At 43.0% G+C, this 22,126-nt stretch overlaps 1 protein-coding gene across 2 annotated transcripts in view; it reads left to right on the top strand.

The window, feature by feature from the left end:
* Nucleotides 1-22,126, top strand: part of LOC126090669 (uncharacterized) — a 144,954-nt gene that overhangs the window by 25,780 nt on the left and 97,048 nt on the right. For both annotated transcript variants that reach the window (XR_007521262.1, XM_049907004.1), the window contains 2 exons: nt 3,002-3,072; nt 16,925-17,063. Coding sequence is in view for 1 of the 2 variants with exons in the window: in XM_049907004.1 (XP_049762961.1) it covers nt 3,002-3,072; nt 16,925-17,063 (210 nt within the window). In the remaining variant the exon portion in view is untranslated. The remainder of the gene's footprint in view (nt 1-3,001; nt 3,073-16,924; nt 17,064-22,126) is intronic.

Here is a 22,126-nt window from a genome sequence, read left to right as displayed (position 1 = left end):
TTACGTCTGGTTTCAGCCAACTTTCTGTCCCTAGTACTATATGGACGTTGTGACCGTTTATTAATGAGAGCAGTTCTGGGACCTTTCCGTAGACGCTCCTGCAGTTTACTATTAGCACATTAATATTGTTATTTCCTGTTGCATTTTGCATACTCCTACCTTGCCGCGTCTCAGGAGGCATCTTGTCGGGCCTAGGGAGGGGATTCTCTAACCTAAAAAACCCCCATGTGCACTCCGCACGTACTCCGCTACCCTTGTAGCCGCTTCCGGCGTGTAGTGCACGCCTGACCTATTCAGGGGGACCCTACATTTCTCCACCCGATAGCGGAGGTCGAGAAATTTGCACCCCAGATCTCCACAGAATCGTCTGAGCCTCTGGTTTAAGCCTTCCACTCGGCTCCAAACCAGAGGACCGCGATCGGTTCTGGGAACGATACTACAAATAGTTAGCTCTGATTTCACCCCGCGAGCGAGGCCTTCCGCCTTCACCAATTCCGCCAACCGCCTGTACGAACTGAGGATGACCTCTGAACCCAGACGGCAGGAGTCATTGGTGCCGACATGAGCAACAATTTGCAGTCAGGTGCACCCAGTGCTCTCTATCGCCACCGGTAGGGCCTCCTCCACATCTCGGATGAGACCCCCGGCAAGCAGACAGAGTGAACACTGGCCTTCTTCCCCGACCTTCCCGCTATTTCCCTAAGGGGCTCCATCACCCACCTAAAGTTGGAGCTCCCAATAACTAATAAACCCCTTCCCCCGTGTGCCTGCTCGGACCTGGCTGAAGGAGCAGCCACATGTCCACTCACAGGCAGAGCGGGCGATGCCACACGGCCAGCCTCCACATTGACCCTCCGCCTCGTGCGCCGCGAATGCCGCTGAACCCGCCACTCCCCTTGGGGAGAGGGTGGCTAACCGTGCCCGGTACCCGCGAAGATGTCTCGACAGCAGGGACAGTGGGTGAAGCATGTAACACCTGGGGTGTACCTTGCGACGCACCAGACTCGCCACTGCCGCTACACTCCGAGGCAGCAGCATGAAGACGGCTGACCGCGGCCATCAACACGCTCAGCTGTTCGCGAACAGTGGCCAGCTCCTCCTGCGTCCGTACACAGCAGTCACACATCCTATCCATCCTAAGGAATCAATTTACTGAAGAGAATTAATCAACCTTTAACTAGACTGCTAATTCACTAAAGCCGGCTGTTTATTCACTAAACTGTGGTTGCTAGCCACTTCTTGTAGAAAACAATGAAAATAGCACTACCTGTCTCTGGACTGTATTGAAAACAAACACTAGCACTACTGGCACTATGGTTGACTAAAGGGACTCTCTCTGCCTGTATTCAAAACAAACACGAAATCTATGGAACTATTAATAGCACTCGACAATTAAAGCTTCCTAAAAAGAACTGGATGATTTAAACTTTTTCTGGCACAATTAGTCATAGATGTATTATGATGAATCTGTAAGGGGGAAACAAGAAAGAATTAATGACTACTTTATGTGGTTAGGGAACAAATAAGATTTTTATCTGACACTACAGAAATCTCCTTGTAGCAAGTTCAGAGTAAGTTCAACTGTAAAGCTGTTGCCAATTCACCGCGGTCATACTTATGTTACCTGCTAAAACTAGCTCTTTCATTTAAAATAACTTACCAGACAGAAGAGGTGCTGACATAAAAAGCAGAAAGTCAAAAGCCAAAAAAGTCCTCTAGAGATAAGAATGTACGCACAAAGAACTCTCACACACCCTTGGCCTGTCTTGGCTGCAAGTGTTGCTGGTAGACTGAATTTTTGTAAATGTATTATTGTTCAGCTCTTTGAGGCAAGTCATTACTGCTTTACTGAAAAAGTGTGAGATCTAGAAGAAAAGGAAAATTCTCTTCAGATTTTGTTCGTTCAAAAGTACAACAGTCATTACGCCAAACAAAAGACAATAGTCATTATGTTAAAGAAAAATGTTGTAAACCCAGAAATTTAACGCTGTCGATCCCTTTGATCTGCATGTCTTCATATGTGATACACATGGGGGAAGACAATCCCTTACAGGTTCTGAACTGCATATAGTGGGTGTTCTCAAAGTTTAATGACAGTGAATTAGCTTTAAACTATTTATTAATGTCAGCAGCTTTTCTAAATCTGTACTCAACTTGCTACTTATTGCAATGTTTGTATCATCTGCAAACAAAACAAATTTAGCATCTGGCAATGTAACAGACAAGAGGCCATTGATATATGCAAGAAAAAGCAGTGGACCCAAGATGGAACCTTGAGGAACACACGTGTAATTTATTCCTATTCAGATGAAGACTGAATGCTTACTGCACAGGTATTTTGCAACAACACCCTTTGTTTCCTTTTAGATAAGCAAGGCTTGAACCATTTTGCAGCATTGCCGGTGACACCATAATATTCTAATTTACTTAAAAGAATGGTGTGGTTCACTCAGTCAAAGGCTTTTGACAGGTCACAGAAAATGCCAGTAACTTCTAGTGTAGTGGTGACAAACTTATAACTCATCTTGTTTCGGATGCCACGTGGTAAAAAGGACCCACATCTCAAAATGGTCTCCTAACTAAAATTTGGATAAAAATTGTGGAACAATTATTGCAAGCCTCTTTTATTATGTACATTCTTACACGAAATTTTCACTATCAGGATATTAGGGCAAGTGATTTCATTTGAAATGAGCCTTACTTGTCACAGTATCAAATGTTCTATATTACTGCCCTAGCATCTCTCTTAATTATTCTCGACATTCATCTAAATAGGATATGCTTTTAATTAATGAAAGTAAGCCTTATAAAGGTGAAGAAGTGAGCTTGATTACTTGTTTTCAAAGCCAAAACATGTAAAGCAAGGCTATCAGCAAAGAGAGGGGCAGTGCAGGGGGACCAGAAAAATGGTTTTTCTAGTTGTTTTCAGCAATTGACAGTTGTATTGTGTGTTCAGTGAGGTGTTCCTGTTAATTAATGTTATGTATCTTATCTGTTTCAGTATTATGAAGATAATTACAAGAAGGCTTTAGACCGGTTTTTGCTGTATAAAGAAAAAATAATGTGTACACAGTGAGTATATTTCAATTCAGTTTTCATTGGAAAATTGTACGGGACTCTCAAAACGGCATGTAGTGAAAGTAGTTTGTGTGATTGTGCGTTTGAAAGTGTGTACAATTGTTGAAAAAGCAGCTGTTGTTCAAAAGCTGGAGTGAATGCTGTTTTCCATTATGTATTATTGTGCTCCTCGCATTGATCCATTTTATGTGATTGGTTGCCTTTCCCTTATTTTATGTACTACTGCATCCAGAATTAAAATAATATTCTTGAACCACTATATGTGGTGCAGTCATAAGCAAAAAATCTAATATTTGGGAGGAGAGGACTTCTTATTTCAGTGCACACAAGGATCACCATACTATAGTTGTTTCACAGCCTACCAGAGAGGGAGAAATAAATTATTCACAGTGAAGACTGACAGTGGTTGAGACACTGGCCTTATATTTGCAAAGAGTAAGGTTCACAGTCTGATACTGCCATGCCAATATAAGTTGCGAATCCCATTGATTATTTCATAGTTCAGTTCAAAATTGTCCTTCGAAGATGTCCACAGTTCTCACAATCCCACTGGCTTTACCGAGCGAGGTGGTGCAGTGGGAGGACGACGGTTCAGTCCCGCGTCTGGTCATCTTGATTTAGGTTTTCCGTGATTTCCCTAAATCGCTCCAGGCAAATGCTGGGATGGTTCCATTGAAAGGGTACGGCCGACTTCCTTCCCTATCCTTCCCTAATCTTTCGAGACCGATGACCTCACTGTCTGGTCTCCTCCCCCAAAACAGCCCAACCCAATCTCCCACTGGCTTTAATGCCTGCTTTTCTTTTCCCTCCAATACCTTTATCCTCACTTTTCTAGTCATTTTCCAAACCACTCTCATCCGTCCAAACCTCGTACTTCGTATTCCCTCAAAATCCTCCCCTCCTCTGTCAGTCTTATGAATGTTATCTCTGTGGTCCTTATTTTGTCATTTCCAATGATAACCAGCTATCTAGTGTCTCTCGTTAGCTCCCCACCTCTTCATACTTTGAGCGTGTAACCACTTTAGACTTGCCACATGCCTCTTCTCTCCATCAGCTTCTGTCAACCTGAGCAACCACACACAAGCAGCAGTGTAAGTTTGGCTTCACGTGTCTGGGGTTGTTTCTGTGGGAGTATAAATTGATGCTAGGAAAAGCATTGGCGCAAAAGCAGTATAAGTCTCTTTGCTGTTATGTGTGTGAATGTGCCACACTTTATTCAAATGTAGGTGTATGATTGCCTTTTTTCATCTTTGTTTATTGGTTTCATCCTGAAAGTCCTATCTCCCTAGGGGGCGCACAGTCCCTTTTGTTGGTATGTGTGTGGCGTGCACGGGGCCCTGAGCTATTGCAGTTTCCTTCCTTTTTCCACACTGCATTACTGCCTCTGTTCCTCTCCTTCCCTGTTCTTCCTCCTTTCCCCCTGCCCCCTCCTTTCCATCTTGGTGGACTTCTTTATATCGACCTGACTATCCTCCCGGCTTTGTTTTGGTATGTGCTATTGTTTAGTTTGCGGTTTCCATCTCCTTTTTGGTGTTTTTGGCCCCTTGGGGTTTGACCTCCATTTCCAACATTTTCCTTTCGGTATGAGCCATTTGGAGATGAACTCCCAACCTTGTTTCCATTGTGCAGGCTACTCTCCGCCTCCTCTCCCTTTTCTCCTTGCTCCCTGGCCCCCTTCCTATTAGGTCACCGGCACGATAGCCAGTCTGTGTGGGGGGTCTGTTAAGTACCCACTTGGCTGACCCCCCTGACATCACAGGGATCACACTGCTAGTGCCTGAGCTGTTAACACCTCGTGTATGCCAAGGAGTCGATGCTCATCAGTTTGGGGGATCTGAACTCCTAGCAATGGCCGCCGTGCCAGACGACCCTTGCTGTGCTGGGTGGCTCCCATGGGGCGAGCCCCTGGTCGGAGTGGGTGGTACTAGGGTGGATGCCTTGTACATGAAACGACAAAAGCTTCAACATCCTGGCCATTCTGTAGCTGTCTCTAAGAGTGATAGAAGACGTGCCACTCCTTCTTCTGATCCTTCGACCTTCCCCTCCCAGGCCACCTCCTGGGAAGAGGGTCAAGCTCGCTGGCTTGGGTTGAAACCTTTCCTTTGGTGCCTGGTTTGTACCAGGACAGATGGTGAAACTTTTGCCATGACCAGGCCTTTGTTTTTCGTGGTGACAATTAAAGATATGTATTGCAAAGTGGAATTCATGAGTAAAATGCAGTCCAATTCTTTGCTCATAAAGACATCTTCTGCTGCCCAATCTGAAGTCCTGCATGCTTGAGACCATCTTGGTGACATCCCAGTCTCCATTGCACCCCACCAATCTTTGAACTCGGTACAGGCCATCATTTTCCAGGGGATCTTCTTCTCCAAACTGACAAGGAGCTCCGTGCAAACCTCAAGGAGCGAGGAGTCCTATTTATCTGCCGTGTACAGCAAGGCCCTAAAAACAATCACACCATTATCCTGGCCTTCAAGGGGATACCCACCCAGAGAAGGTAAAGGTGACGGTGTATCGGTGTGATGTAAAACCCTACATTCACCGAGCGAAGTGGCACAGTGGTTAGCACACTGGACTCGCATTCGGGAGGACGACGGTTCAATCCCGCGTCCGGCCATCCTGATTTAGGTTTTCTGTGATTTCCCGAGATCACTCCAGGCAAATGCCGGGATGGTTCCTTTGAAAGGGCACGGCTGACTTCTTTCCCCATCCTTCCCTAATCCGAGCTTGTGCTCCATCTCTAATGACCTTGTTGTCGACGGGACGTTAAACACCAATATCCTCCTCCTAAAACCCTACATTCCACCACCAAAGAGATGCTTTAAATGCTTAAGGTTTGGAGGAACGCTCCACTTCTTCGGCATCTGCCAGTACTGGAGCTCCCTCCCAGGACTCCTCTTCCCGGCACCCCTCTGAAAGGCAATCTACAGCTCCACATCGGCCGTGCGATCTGTGGCCGGTGGGCGCCAACATTGCCAGGTGTAATTCCGTGCCTGGCCTCTTTGCAGTCTGCCCTTCTCTACCTTCACAAGAGAAGAAGCAGAAACACAAGAACAAGAGCAAGGTCCCTCCGGTACTCCCTGAGGTGCCGCCTTCCTGCCAATGAACCAACAGAGTGTGACCCCACCTGTATAGACATTACCCCATCCCATTTTGTCAGTTCGTGCTCAACCACTCTTTGTGGGTTCCACGCTGTCGAAACCGAATTGGCCCCTTGTGGGCTTCCGGTGGTCTTTGCACCTTGATCTGCAAGGACATTGTTAGTAAATGAGTTCCCCTCCATACCATTCTGGTAGCAATTGCCCATCTGGACACTCCAATCACAATCTGTAATCTCTACCTCCCGCCTGACAGGCTGCCCACATCCCTTGCCCTAACCACCCTTCTTTAACAACTCCCTTCTCCCCTCCTGCTTCTAGGGGACTTTAATGCCCACAACCTTCTTTGGGGTAGTCACACAACTAATGCCCTGGGCAGGACATTTGAAGCTGTTCTGGCAGGGCTTGACCTCTGTCTCCTAAACACTGGCACTCCCAAACACTTCAGTGTGGTACTCGGTACTTTCTCTGCCATTGACCTCTCCATCTGCAGTTCCGGTCTTCTTCCCTCCATTCAGTGGGGTGTCCATTAGAGTCCTGCATGACCGAGTAAGCGAGCACAAAATACGAGGTGGGGCGAGCACACCCTAACTAGATAGGCTACCTGCACTAGTACTTGTGACCGAGCATAGAAGCCGTGTTGTTATCCGTGTGACACTGCAGCCAGTACGGGCTTCTTATTTTTGGTGTGTCTCTCTCCGTAATCATGCAGCGCGAGAAAGCCAGTGTAGTAAGCCGTAAGATTGAAACCAATGTTTACACATTAAAGAAACGGGAAGGTCTAAAAAGCCAAGTATGGAGTACATTTCTGTTGGTTGTAGATGAAAACATTGCGTCTACTGGGTACGTATCGTGCATAAACTGCTCCACTTTATTGTCTTTCTAGTCGGGAAACACAGTTGCAAGAAACCTCACAAAGATCGTTTCTTTGGCCGTCCTTCCGTTATCTTAATATGCTTGAAATAAGTGAAAAGCAGGAAATTCTTAACAATGTGCGACAAATGTGTGCTACGTACGCAGGTACAACATTCAATCATTAACATAATCGTTTTTGCATAGTGTATTATAGAGAAACGGGAATGTGACTCGTATAATATTTCATTAACGTAAAACATCTCGTTTTTATGGGAACGGGGGTCGGGTTGTTTGGGGGGAGAGACCAAACAGCGATGTCATCGGTCTCCTACGGGAATGTTCCGATGATTTCCATATCAGTTCTGTATTACTTGTCTCTTTTGTTTATTATCATAGATCCTTCAATTACTGTGTCATCACCACCCAGAAAGAGAGCTCGTTTCAAGGAATGGAGGAACAACAGATCATCCGCAGCATATGAAGTAGATCTGTACATTTTAATGCACTCCGGAGATGATGATGACATCTTAAAGTGGTGGAGCAGACATGAAACAGATCTGCCAGGTTTGGCTGCAGTTGCAAGACGTATTTTATGTATCCCAGCAACAAGCGCACCTAGTGAAAGGTGCTTTAGTAAAGCCGGCATGTTACTAACAAATTGCCGCAGCCAATTAAATCCGGAACGCGTTAGTGATTTCCTGCTGATCAACAATAAGTATAATTTTGTTTATGTTGCAAACAATTGAAACGTATGACAAGTTACGTCTGTAGATGTTTAATGTTCTTTGTATGCTTTCTTTATGAAGATGGTTGTCTTCTAGATTGCAGGGAAAGCAGTTATTTAATGTTTCCTATAAATGAAAGGAAAAATATCTCTTTTGTTTGGAAATGAGACTCGTCTTCTATCCGCGATTGTATTGAAATATCATTTTACTTTCCACGTGCTTTATGAATTTAGCTGTGTCACGTACCCGTTCTTGGAAATGTTACTTTTGTATTAAGAGAGAGAGAGAGAGAGAGAGAGAGAGAGAGAGAGAGAGGCGTTGGATTTGCACAGTACAGTGCAGCGAGCCGGGGCTAGGTGAGGTGAGACGTCAGCGGTGACCGGTCATGCTCGGTTATCCGCGTGTCCGGAATCCGGACATCAGACATGGGGCGAGTACGTGACCGAGCCGAGTCGTATGGGACCGGACACGAGCTGCTCGCTCCCCCCGTCAACAGGCGAGCCGTGACCGGTCAAACATGGAGCGTTGCAGCACTCTAGTGTCCATGATGACTTATGTGACAGCGATCATTACCCGATTGTTTTGAGCTTCCTTCAGTATATCTCGCTATGTCACCCTCTCAGGTGAGCCTTCTCTAAAGCTGATTGGGATGCCTTCTCCTCTGCTACCATCCCCCCTGTACTATCACAGTTATATTGATGAGTCTACACAGACTTTGACTGCAGCCACTCTTTCTGCAGCTGTTTCAGCCATCCCTTCTTCCTTGGGTTCCCCTTGGCGGAAGATGGTCACTTGGTGCTCTTCAACGCTTCAAGCGGCACCCTTCTAATTGTCTCCTTCTGGTCTTTAAATGATTCCGCGCCTGGGCTCGTTACCTAATCAGATTTCAGAAACGGTTTTGCTGGGAATTATATGTGGCTGCCATAGGACCGCACACACCCTCATCGCAAGTCTGGGTGAAACTCAAGCAAATTTTTGGCCATTGTCCTCCCACCAGCGTTGCAGGATTTTTTGTGCATGGTGTTGTCTTTACCCATCTGAACTTTGTCGCAGAGCATTTCCCTCAACACTTTGCCCAAGCCTCTGCATCAACTCAGTATCCACCCACGTTCCTTCTCCTGAAAGAGGGCTCAGAACGACTGCCTTTGTCTTTGTTTCTTTGCTGCTTGGAGCCTTATAATGCCCCATTTAGCGAGTGGGAATTCGCCAGCGCCCTCTCCCTTTGTCCTGACACGGCTCCTGGACCAGGTCGGGTACATAACCAAATGCTCCAACACTTTCAACCATCTGTGGAGTGAGGGGGTATTTCCTACCCAGTGGCAGGGAGGCATTGTTATTTCGGTGTTGAAGCTTGGGAAACCACCTCTTCAGTTGGATAGCTACCATCCAATTAGCCTTACCAACACCTTCTGCAAGCTCCTTGAATGCCTGATGTGTCGGCGGCTGTTTCAGATCCTTGAACCCCGCGACCTTTTGTCATCAACTCAAGGTGGCTTTCGCTGTGGCCACTCTATGGTGGATAACTTGGTCCTCTTTCTGCTATCCGGACAGCTTTCGCCCATCGGCAACAACTCATTGCAGTCTGCTTTGATCTGCATAAAACCTACGACACCACCTGGTGCCACCACATCCTCACCACCTTTTACGAATGGGGCCTTTGTGGTGCTCTGCCCGTTTTTAACCATAACTGTTTTTCTTGTCGCTCTTTCCGTGTCCAAGTTGTTTCCTCCTACAGCACTTCCCATCGCCAAGAAAATGGGGTTCCACTGGGTTCCGTGCTGAGTATCCCTCCCTTTCTCATCGCCATTAATGGACTGGCGGCTGCTGGCCTGACAGTGTCCCCCTTTTTGTATGCTGACGATTTTTGTATCTACGTCCCGTCATGGGCACTGCAGAACGCCGTCTACAGGGGTCGATGTACTGGGTGCAATCTTGGGCTCTCTCCCATGGCTTTCAGTTTTCAGTGGCCAAGTCGTGTGTCATGCATTTCCGCCGTCGCCGTACAGTCCATCCCCATCCGGACCTGTTCCTCGATGGCCAATCCCTCGAGGTGGTGGACACCCATCGCTTCTTGGGTCTGGTCTTCGATGCCCGGTTGACATGGCTCCCTCATCTTCGCTAGCTGAAGAGGACGTGCAGTTCGTATCTCAATGTTCTTAGATGTTTGTGCAATACCATCTGGGGTGCAGATCGCTCTATTCTCCTTCGATTGTACAAAGCGCTTTTCCAGTCTCGTTAGGACTACGGGAGTCCTGTCTATGGTTCTGTGTCACCTTTGAGATTGCAGATACTAGACCCCATCCACCATTGTGGGGTATGACTTGTGAGTGGTGCCTTCCGGACTAGCCCCAGCCCCGTGATTAGCCTTCTCGCAGAGGCGGGGATTCAACTGCTGCGAGTTTTGCGCCAACAACAGCTGATACCTTACGCGCTCTGCATTCGCTGCACCCCAAAGCACCCTAATTATGGTCTCCTTTATCCAGACACGGAGATCAACCTCCCGCGGCGGCAGCCACAATGTGGGCTTATCATGGCTGCCTGCATTCAGTCGCTCTTTTCTGAGCTCCAGTGCTTCCCTTTACTGCCTCTTTTCTCTGCTCACGCATGTACCCCTGTGTGTTGCGTCTCTTGGCCAAAGCTCTGTCTTGATCTCTGCATCAATTAAAAGGATTCTCTACCTCTGGAGGCCCTTTGCCACCAATTCTATTGTCTCCTCAGTTCATTCCAGGGTTCAGAAGATATTTATACTGATGGCTCTGTGGTTGCTGGTCACACTAGTTATGCTTACACCTCTGTGAGGCACACGGGACTTCGTTCCTTGCCAGATGGCTATAGTGTTTTTACAGCAGAATTGGTTGCCATCTTGCGCACTGGACTATGTCTGCTTCTGCTCAGGACTGTCCTTCACTATCTGTAGTGACTCCTTGAGCAGTTTGCAAGCTATCGGCCAGTGCTTCCCTCGCCAGCCGTTGGTCATAGCTGTCCAGGACTTCCTTTCTCTCCTTGATCAACATGGTTGCCCAGTGGTTTTCATTTGGACCCAGGCCATGTTGGGATCCCTGGCAATGAACTTGCCGATCGACTGGCTAAATTGGCTACTAATGGGCCATCTCTTGCAGTTGCCATTCTGGTAATAGACCTTCATTCGGCCTTATGTCAGGTTTTGGGACTTTGGAATGCAGAAAGGCACACTCTTTCTTTGCTGAACAAGCTCAGGGCGATAAAGGATTCTACAACTATGTGGCAGTCCCCCTTACGAGCGTCTCGTAAAGCCTCTGTTTTTCTTCGCTGGCTCCGCTTCAGCCATACTTGGCTGACTCACGGTTATCTCCTCCATCGTAAGGCTGCCCCCCACCTCTGTGGTTTACCCCATATTGGACTGTCCCGACTTAGCCGCCCTGCGATGGACTTTTAGCTTTCCTGACTCGCTACCCCCTGGTGTTAGCTGAAATGCCTCAGCGGCTGATCAAGTTTTACAATTTCTTCGTGATTGGGGGGGGGGGGGAGGGTTATCAGTTTATTTAATTTAATGGTGGGACCTTCAACCTTATTGGTGGGTGGAGGGGATGGCAGGCTGTCTTGCTCCCCCCTTCACACCGATAGGGCTGGCTTCATGTGGGCTTGGTGGTTCACCCCCGCCCTCTGCCTTCCCACTCCTTTCTTTATGGGGTCTGTGTCTACCTGTGCTTCTTCCTTCATGTCCCTGTCATTAGTCACTTTCCTTCCCTCCTCTCTTCTTTTGCCTTCTTCCTTCTCTGTCAATAATTTGTAATTTTATGGCCATTGTAGTTCCCTCTTACAGTGTGAGGTTTTATCTGTATTAGTTATTCCAAGATCGGAGGGACTGATGACTGCGTAGTTTGGCCCTTTCTCCAATCCAACCAACCAACCTGAAAGGCCCATTGCTGTAGTATTCAAAACCTACCTTGAATATGGATTAATGTGACTGAAAAGCTCTTGTCAATGTGGGCTTTCACTGATAGACCTATCAGTATCATGATGATGAGTTTGGATTGAAAGTAATGACACTCCACAGAGACATTAGACATTAGGATTTACCTGCCTTAGTCTGCTTCAATAGCACAGTGTCACATGCGATTGACATAGACAGTTGTATTTCTGTAATGTTTTGGAGAAAGTTATCACAGTCATTTTTGTTTTTACACACCTCATGATTTCACAGTATCTGCAGTCATGCTCTATTTGGCTGATTTCTTTAGTTACTAGTTGAAAAATGACATACTGCAATTGGTCTTTTTTCTATTCATTTTATAAATTGGAAAACAGTATGCAGTTAATCATTTAATTTGTATAGAATCTGACTTCTTCAAAGTATATTCTTATAAATTAAATTTTCTTTTTTGCTTTTAATGGTTCTCGAACAAACTACCTATAGTTTTCCATGTGAGAATACTATATGTTAACCTTACTGGAAACTGGAAAGTTTTAAGGGTAAATGATAAGTTAGTTGAAATGAATGTAATTAATGGTATGAACACTGGCCTGCATTTTCCTTTTCTGATTAATATTTCTGCTTCAGAAATATGAGAAGAAAAGTTGCTACTCACCATATAGCAGAGGTGCTGAGTCGCAGATAGGCACAACAAAAAGACTCTCACAATTATAGCTTTCGGCCATTAAGGCCTTACATACACACACACACACACACACACACACACACACACAAAACTGCAGTCTCAGGCAACTGAAACCACACTGCAAGCAGCAGCACCAGTGCATGATGGGAGTGGGAACTGGGTGAGGGGTAAGGAGGAGGCTGGAGTGGGGACGGTGAGGGGTAGTATGGTGGGGGTGGCGGACAGCAAGGTGCTGCATGTAAGACTGAGGGCAGGAGAGATGGGACGGGAAGTAGTGGAAAAGGAGAGGAGTTAAAAGACTGGGTGGGTGGTGGAATGACGGCTGTGTAGTGCTGGAATGGGAACAGGGAAGGGCTGGATGGGCGAGGACAGCAACTAACGAAGATTGAGGCCAGGAAGGTTATGGGAACATAGGATGTATTGCAGAGAAAGTTCCCACTTGCGCAATTCATAAAATCTGGTTTTAGTGGGGAGGGTCCATATGACACAGATTGTGAAGCAGTCATTGAAATGAAGGATACCATGTTTGGCAGTGTGTTCAGCAAGAGGGTGGTCCACTTGTTTCTTTCCACTGTTAGTTGTGCCCTGAAATGAGAAATGTCCTGCCCATTATGCTTCCCACCCCTCCCACAATGTTATTCCGCCGTCCACTGAACCTACACAATATACTCGTCCATCCTTGCTCAACCTCTGCTCCCAATCTCTTACCTCTTGGCTCATACCCCTGTAACAGACCTAGATGCAAGGCCTATCCCATACATCTTCCCACCACCACCTACTCCAGTCTGGCCACTACATCACCTATACCATCAAAGGCAGGGATACCTGTGAAACCAGAAAAGTGGTCTACAAGCTAAGCTGCAAACACTATGCTGCATTCTATGTAGGCATGACAACCAACAACCTGTCTGTCCACATGAATGGCCACCGACAAACTGTGGCCAAGAAACAAGTGGACCACTCTGTTGCTGAACACACTGTCAAACATGATATCCTTCATTTCAACAACTGCTTCACAGTCTGTGCCATATGGATCCTTCCCATCAACACCAGCTTTTCTGAATTGCGCAGGTGGGAGCTTTCCCTGCAGTACATCCTATGTTCCCGTAACCCTCCTGGCCTCAACCTTCGTTAGTCACTGTCCTCACCCATCCAGCCCCTTCCCTGTTCCCATTCCAACACTGCACAGCCGTCATTCCACCACCACACCCAGTCTTTTCTTTCTTTTATTATTTTTTTATTTATTTCTCTCTATTTCTCTCCTTTTTCGCTACTTCCCCCGCCCCTTCCCCCATCCCCACCTCACAACCTCACTCGTGCCCTCTGTCTAACCTGCAGCACTTCACTGTCCATCACCCCCACCATACTATCCCTCACCCTCTCTGCCCGAGCCTCCTCCTTACCCCCCATCCAATCGCCACTCCCATCATGCACTGGTGCTGCTGCTCTCAGTGTGGTTTTAGTTGCCTGAGACTGCAGTCGCATGTGTGAGTTGCACTTTCCTCTCTCTCTCTCTCTCTCTCTCTCTCTCTCTCTCTCTCTCTCTCTCTGTGTGTGTGTCTTGTTAACAAAGGCCGTAATGATCGAAAGCTATGATTGTGAGAGTCTTTTTGTTGTGCCTATCTGCGACTTACGATCTCCGTTGTAGGGTGAGTAGCAACTTTCCTTCTCATAATATTGTTACATTCCATCTTGGATTTTCCATTGTTTAATATTTCTGCTTCCATTACAAGGTTTAGAAACTGAGCAAATTTAAGAGATCTGTTGGGAAATTTACACTTTTGTATGGGTTCATCATTGTATTGATGTGTTTAAATGCTTTTTCTGCCACAGATATCATATTCGGTATTCGCTGATAAGTTTGTTGATCTGTATCTTTGTTTCTGTTTACCAAAATTGTCTGGTTGCACAGCCATTGTTTTTTTATTTTTTGAATTTTTTAATGTAGTGTCTCACTATAAGCAGACGCTGTTTTTCTGATGAGGTGTTCCTCTGTCTTCATTACAGTGCAGATATTGTCAGTTAAGATGATTTTGACAGAGTGAAGATCATTGTGATATCTACGTTCACATGTTGTATTCTAGACCATACGTAAAAGCTCGTAGCCTAAATGTTATAGAAAAATCTTTAATTTTTTCTGCTAATTTCTCCTTTAATTAAAAGAAATGGATGTAAAAGAAACAGAATATGTCCTGATGACCACCACTATGTGATGGTGAGCACATCAAACACTCATCTCCACAACCATAACAGCTGTCTGTGCGCATTGGTGGAACCAAGGGAAGCACTAGACACAAAAATCAGTGATTGACAGTGGATGGTTTTGGAGATAACATCAACTTCACCCAGAGAGCCTTCAGTTTTTGTTTGTATATGTTGATTAAATGGAGAAAATGTATGATTCATGTGTTTTATTCAACAACTAGTCATCTCAAGGAATTGTGAGAAACTATAGCATTCGTACCAGTAACTGCTAGTAACAATCACATGCATCAACTTTTGTGCTATTTCTGGCTAGAGCATAGGATTGTGTCAAAGAGGGGAAAGCTATGGAGTCATAACTTCCGCTGTACAAATCGCCAAGTGTACGTGTTGTGTCTAAAAAGTTTGGTGAATGGTGTCTTACCTGAACAGCAACTTGTTGCATGTGTGCATGCATGTGCACGGGTCTTCAGAGACTTGAGGAGAATCGATACACTGCATGCACTATATGTGACTGGCTGTGTAAACAGACTGCAACCAGTTGAATGTAGTCAGTGTGAGAGAAAGTATCACAGTGCAATGGAGCAATATGTAAACATCAAGTTCTGCTACAAATTGGGGAAAGCTCTGCTACAAATTGGGGAAGACTGCAACGGAGGCACATGGAATGTTGGTGCAGGTGTACAGGAGGGAAGCCGTGGGCAGAAAATGTGTTTACCAATTATATAAACGTGTCCATGAAGGGAAGGAAACAACTGAGGATGAGCCATGTTCAGGTTGGCTATCGACCAGCAGAAGCTCAGAAAAGATCGAGAAAGTGTGAGAAATGCTGGTACAAGGTTGGTGATGGACTTTTAGATTCATTGCAGAGGGATTGGGCATTAGCATGGACACAGTGCACACCATTGTCCGTGATGATTTGAGTAATCGGAAGATGTGCTTCCACTTTGTGCCATACATGCTCACAGACGGGCAGAAAGCAAAATGGGTGGAAACTGCTGGTGATTTCATTTCCATGTGTGACCAGGATCCATTGTTTCTGAACACTATCATCACAGGAGATGAGACCTGGTGCTACCAGTTCAATCTGGAATCAAAACATCAATTGATGTCCCCCACCGTCTTCCCCATTGCCTTTTTCAACAACAGCAGCATTATCTACAAGGAATTTGTTCCTGCAGGTTAAACCATTAATGCTGCATTTTACCAGTTTGTTTTGAACAGATTGCTATAGTGTATCAGGCGGGTTTGGCCAGAGTTACACAGGCCTGGAAAATGGATAGGACTCCCTTCTTACTCTCCTGATTGGTCTCCTGCAGTCTTCTGCCCGTTTCCCCGCTTGAAGGTGGCCATGAAAGGTGAATGTTGCGTGGCTGTGAATGCCATCAAAGATGGTGTGTAAGCTGTTCTGCTATCAGTTCTACAGGAGGCCTTTGCTGATAGTTTCCAGAAGTTGTACGAATGTTGTCAAAAGTGAGCTGTAGTGGGTAGTGACTAGTTTGAAGGGCAGTAAAGAATGTTTGTTTGCATCATTTGTTTTGGTTGTTGTCTGATAACATTCACCGAACGTTTTAGACACACCATGTATGTTTTTTTTTAGTTTGTATTTAAGTGGATAAAAAAGGATGAAAGGTCAGTGTTGAACCCTCTGCCAGTAACTGGTATTTAAGGTGTACATGATATATTCATCAAGAACGAAATTTGTGTCTTATACAAAGAACAGATGAAAATCCTGAAGGATGATTATTTGGATATGTACAACATGATTCTTTCTGTTATTAATCTCTCTTGTTGTGAATAGTTTTTTTTTTTTCATTTTTCTAGCACACCAGCAATTAATTTGCAGTGAAACAGAGTTAATTTCTGTGCTATGTGCATTGCAATATATAGAAAGGTAATATTGTGTACTGTTCGTCTGTTACAATGTTAAAACAGAAATGAAACCCATAATGAGAAAATCTTACTATTAATACATCCACTCTCGGACATTATTTTCCTTGCTTTGTGTGTGCCAGAAACTTTTATGTCAACTTCTTTTTGCAGCTACAGAAATATAAAATTTGTATTTTTAGAATGAAAAGCTTCCTGTATCCAAGGTGTTTTAGAAGGCCGGTTTGGAGGGAACAAGACTCAAAAAGTGCAGTGATCCTCGATATCCCTAAATCACTCCAAGCAAATAGCTAGACAACTCTTGTAACAAAGCTAAAATCATTTACTTCCTCATTTTTACTAGATAAGATTGTGCCCTACCTCTTTTGATAGTAAAAGTTATCTCTTACATGCTCTTTGATATTAAAATGGGAAACATTGTTTTTTTCTCAACGTGTGAAGAAAATTATCTGCCTCTTTTTCATTTGAAACATTACAGGACTCTGATCCAGAAATATGAAAGGAGGAAGCAGCAGAATCAGCAACTCTTAAGAAAACTGCAGAAGTCACGGCACAGTGCTGCAACTGTAAGAGAGAGATTTATGCATTATATGGAGAGATATATGCCACTTGAAAAGGTTTGTTTTGCACTAATAATTATGAAATTATTTAATTTGTGTCATCAAAACATTGTCTTAATATTTATAAAGTATTAATTATATGAATGTTATTTAATGCAGGGTTAATCACAATCAAATAAACAGGTTTTAGTTAATTTTTGGACCTCATTTCAGATTTCTCCAATTTTTGAACATAGTACCTGTGAATTGTGAATTTAAGAAGTACTGCAAGTTCGTACAGCATTTAATCATGCCAGTTTTTTTTTTTTTTTTGATTCAAAAAATTAAAAATTTTCAGATATCCTCTACAGTTTAACGAATAAATTTGTATCGTTTTGTTGTAATCTTCCGTCCAAAGACTGGTTTGATGCAGTTCGCCACCATAGTCTATCCTGTGCAAGTCTTTTCATAGCTACGTAACTAATGCAACCTACATCTGTTTTAAACTATTTGCTACTTTATAACTACTGCAGCCTAATCCATTTGAACCTGTTTAATGCATTTGAACCTTTATCTCTCTCCACAATTTTTACCTTCCAGACTTCCCTCCATGTTCAAAGTGATTGTTCCTTGGTGCCTCAGGACGTGTCCCATCAACTTTTCTCTTCTTTTAGCCAGATTGTTCCATAAATTTCTGTTTTTCACAGTTCAGTTCTGTTCCACCTCATTAGTAATACGATGTATCAGAGTAATCTTCAGCATTCTTCTATGGCACAGCATTTCAAAAAGTTCTAATCTCTTCATGTCTGAACCGTTTCTGTGCAAGGATACATTCCACATAGACACCTTCTGAAGATTTCCTAATGTTTAAATCTATATGGAATGTTTATAAATTCATCTTTTTTCAGACATGACAATCGTGCTTTTGTCAGTCTTCATTTTATATCCTTTTTGCTTTGGCCAACTTAAGTTATTCTACTGTCCAAAACACAGAACTCTACTACCCGATGGTTATAGTTAAAGTGCAGCTACTCACAGAGGTCCAGTGTGAGCTGCAATTACAATTACCATATGGCGGCAGTGCTTGGTAGACATTCTAATGTGTTAACGCGAAATCGATTGACATTGGTTAACATTAGTTCCTATTTCAGCCACCAGAAGCAAATCTGATGCTGCGAATGCAAGAAAGATGTGTAGAAATGTTTCCATGTGTAATGGATTAAGAACAGAATTTGTGCAGAAAAGGTCAAACGGGAGAGAAAGGCATAATGCTGATTTTTATTATTAACTGCCGTTTACACAAGTTGTTCAACATGAGCACAGAGAGATTGGTATTAATTTTTTTCCAGTGTTAATCACATCCACATTAACACATTAGCTTAAGTATCATGTTTTGCTGCCAAATGATAGTTAAAGCCCACACTGGACCTCTGTTAGTAGTTGCACTGCAGTTATAAGCACCCAGTACTATTAGTTGATCATTTCGTAATCTGATTTCTTTGCATCACCTGATTTAATCCCACTGCACTCCATTACCTTGTTTTACTTCAGTTGATGTTCATCTTATATCCTCCTCTCAAGACAGTGTCCATTCCATTCCATTCAGCTGCTCTCCAGAGGTAATTGTATTCTTTGAGAGAACTACAATGTAATTGGGAAAGTTCAAAATTTTTATTTCTTCTCCCTGAACTTGAATTATTCTCTTAAATTGTTCTTTGGTTTCCTTTACTGATTGCTCACTTTACAGGTTGAATAACATTAGGGATAGGCCCAACCCTATATTGTTACCTTCTCAACCACTGTTTCCCTTTCATACTGTCAACTCGTATAACTGTAGTCTAGTTTCTATACAAGCCATACAAAACCTTTAGCTCTTTTTAGGGTTCTGTGCCTTGTATGTAAAAACAGAACTGTTAGGATCACCTTGTTGTCCATCTGTCTGTCTGTCCAACTGTTAAGAAACCTTTTTCTCGGGAAGACTTAGATGTATCAAGTTCAAATTTTTGTCACAATAGTTTCGCACCCACAGCTTTGCTCACATAGTTTGTATGGTGTGAATAGAGTTTTTCCCTTTAATAAAATTTTTATGTTCACAAATCACAACACCTTACAACTTAATGCTAATTAAGTCTCTAGGAGCATGGTCTTTTCTGAATGTACTTCTGACGAAAGACTACTTCTGGTAGCTGGAGTCCAAGGTTCTGCCTTTTGTGTTCTTGTGGTGATATTTCCATAGGAACTTCCATCCCCTAACACACATTTCACTGAAAAATTTTTTTGATATAACAAAACATTTTCTTCAAAATTTTTTGATATAACAAAATCTTTTCTTAAAAATTTTCACCCCCTATTTCAGTCCCATGGAATTGAATTTCCAAAAACAGTGAAACACACATTTTTTAATTTCTAACAGAGAAGCAAAACACAAATCTTCATAGATTTAACTTTGAAAATGTTTTCATAATGAAATAATTTCATAAAACTTTTCATCCCATATTTCGCTCCCTAAGGGAGCTGAATTTCCAAAAACACAGGAACACATTTTTTTTAAAATTTCTAATTGAGAAGTCAAATAGTTCTTTAATAACAAATCATTTCCAAAAAAATCTTTCACCCGCTATTTTATCCGCTTAATGGTTGAATTTCCAAAACTGCTGAAGTATGTATTTAATATTTCTGAGAAACCCAATACTGATTTGTGTAGTTCTACATTGCCTTAATAGCCACATACTTTCAAAAACCCTTTCATCCCCCAGTTTAGTCTCTTTAGGAGTGGAATTTCGAACAATCCCTTCTTAAATGATATCTACATGTAAGATCCACACGCTCTCCAAGTTTCAAGTTTCTGTCCTTAGCTGTTCGGGCTGGCTGATGATTGGTTGGTGATTGAGTGAGTGAGTGAGTGAGTGACTGACTGACTTAGTGTTAGTGAGTGAGTGGGTGAGTCAGTCAGTCAGTCAGTCACTCAATTGGGACATTGTGTTTTAGATACAGAGATATTGAGGTCCATGGTCCCTTGGGAGCGTAAAAATTATAAGCTTCTAGTCAATGCAGTCCATACGTTAAGACCCCTTCTTCTCGTGAACAAGTTAGCATATCAAATTCAGATTTATGTCAGTTACTACTGTCTGTGCAATCAAAAGATTTGGCCATTTATGTCACATATTTTGATACTCAAAAACTCACTCATAAAAATGTATAGGTTGCTTCCCATTGATCTAGAATCATGAAATTTCGCCAGAAGCAAGGTTGCACAGTACAAGTAAAGGAAAGAATCCAAAAATTGTTAATTTGTTGTTATGTCGCACAAAAGAATAATTTTTTTTAATCTCTCTCTCTCTCTCTATCCATCTGTCTGTCTGTCCACTTGTTAAGACCCCTTTTCTCTGGAACAGGTTGACGTATCAAGTTCAAATTTATGTTGTGTACTAAAGTCTATGATCCCTTGGCGGTGTAAAACATTTAAGCTTCCAAGTCCATTCAGTAAAAAGATTTGGCCATTTATGGCACTTGTTTTGAAACTTGCCAACCGATTCATCAGAACCTACAAGGTACTTTCTGTTGACGTGGAATCGTGAAATTTGGCAAGAAGCAATGTTTCACAGTACAGGTAAATCAAAAAAAATCTGAAAATTGTTAATATGTAATTATAAGACGAAAAATATTTTTTGTCTTTTTTATCCTTCTGTCTATTCGTCTGTCTGTACGTTAAGACCCCTTCTTCTCGCGAACAAGTTGCGTATCAAATTCAGATTTATGTTAGTTACTACGATCTCTGCAATCAAAAGATTTGGCCATTTATGTCACATATTTTGATACTCGCAAACTCACTTATCAAAACCTATAGGGTACTTCCCATTGACATAGAATCATGAAATTTGGCAAGAATTAAGGTTTCACAGTACAAGTAAAGTAAAAACATCTGAAAATGGTTAAATTGTAATTATATCAGATAAAAAATATCTTTTTGCCATTAGAACACATATTGCATTCACCATCCATCAAAAGCAAAAAAGATGAACATTACTACATGTAAACATAACATGTAAGTTGGAGTCATATTTAAGTAAGTAAATAAAAACATTTTATTAGATCTTTCATATCTATGTATGTAAATCTTTGTTTGCTTCTTTTTGTATGCCTGGTCTAACATGAGGAGCTACTGTAGAGTTTTTGATATGGTCTTGGAATTCCTGGGACTGATATCTTGCCAATATATGTTGAAAACAGGCAAAAATAGTTGCGCTTCAATTCCCAGGATTGCACAGAACCCTCAGTGACCTTTTTTTATTCATCTTTATTTGTTTTACAAAGTCTCTGCTATCTTCAGAATATCAAAGAGCATTTTTCCGCGAACTTATTCAAAAGTTTTCTCTAAGCCTTTTACCTTTCTTCAACCTATCTTGTAAGGTATGTCATGGGGGTCAGTATTGCCTTGCGTGTTCCTATATGTCTCCAGATCCCAAACTGATCTTTCCCATTGTTAGCTTGTACCAGTTTTTCTATTCTTCGGTAAATAATTGGCATCAGTATTTTGCAACCATGACCTACTAAACTGATGGTTGTGTTATATTAACAACTGTCAGCAACTCTACTTTTGGAATTGTAGTTATTACGTTCTTCTTGAAGTTTAGGGTAAGTTCCCTGTCTCATATAACTTGCATACCAAGAGGAATGGTTTGGTCATGCATGGCTCTCCCAAGGATCTCAATAATTATGGGAAATATGTTCTACTCCAGGGACTTATTTCGTCTTGGGTCTTTAATTGCTCTGTCAAATTCTTCTTGCAGTACCATATTTCCAGTCACATCTTCACTTATTTTCTGCTTTGTTTCTATACTGTTCTGTTGATGTTTACTTTCATGTCTAGTCATTCTGTATATTTCTTCCACTTTTCAGTTTTACCTCCTTCACTTAGCACTACTGGCTTTCCATCTGAAATCCTGATATTCATACAGCTGTCTCTCCTTTATTAATTAAAACTTATGGGCTAAGAAGCTGTGGTCGAACAGTAGAAATTCTTCCTCCTGACGTTTTGTTGGCAAGTGCGGGGTACATCTGAGGTGAGCCAATGACTGGCTCCTAGGCCATGCAGGACTCTTTTATATAGAGCACATAGAGGGCACCACCACTTGTCACAT

This window comes from Schistocerca cancellata, chromosome 1 (assembly GCF_023864275.1).
Source record: "Schistocerca cancellata isolate TAMUIC-IGC-003103 chromosome 1, iqSchCanc2.1, whole genome shotgun sequence".
NCBI classification, from domain to species: Eukaryota; Metazoa; Arthropoda; class Insecta; order Orthoptera; family Acrididae; genus Schistocerca; species Schistocerca cancellata.
Note: the sequence above shows the minus strand (reverse complement) of the source record. Positions and strands in the feature narration are given on the sequence as shown.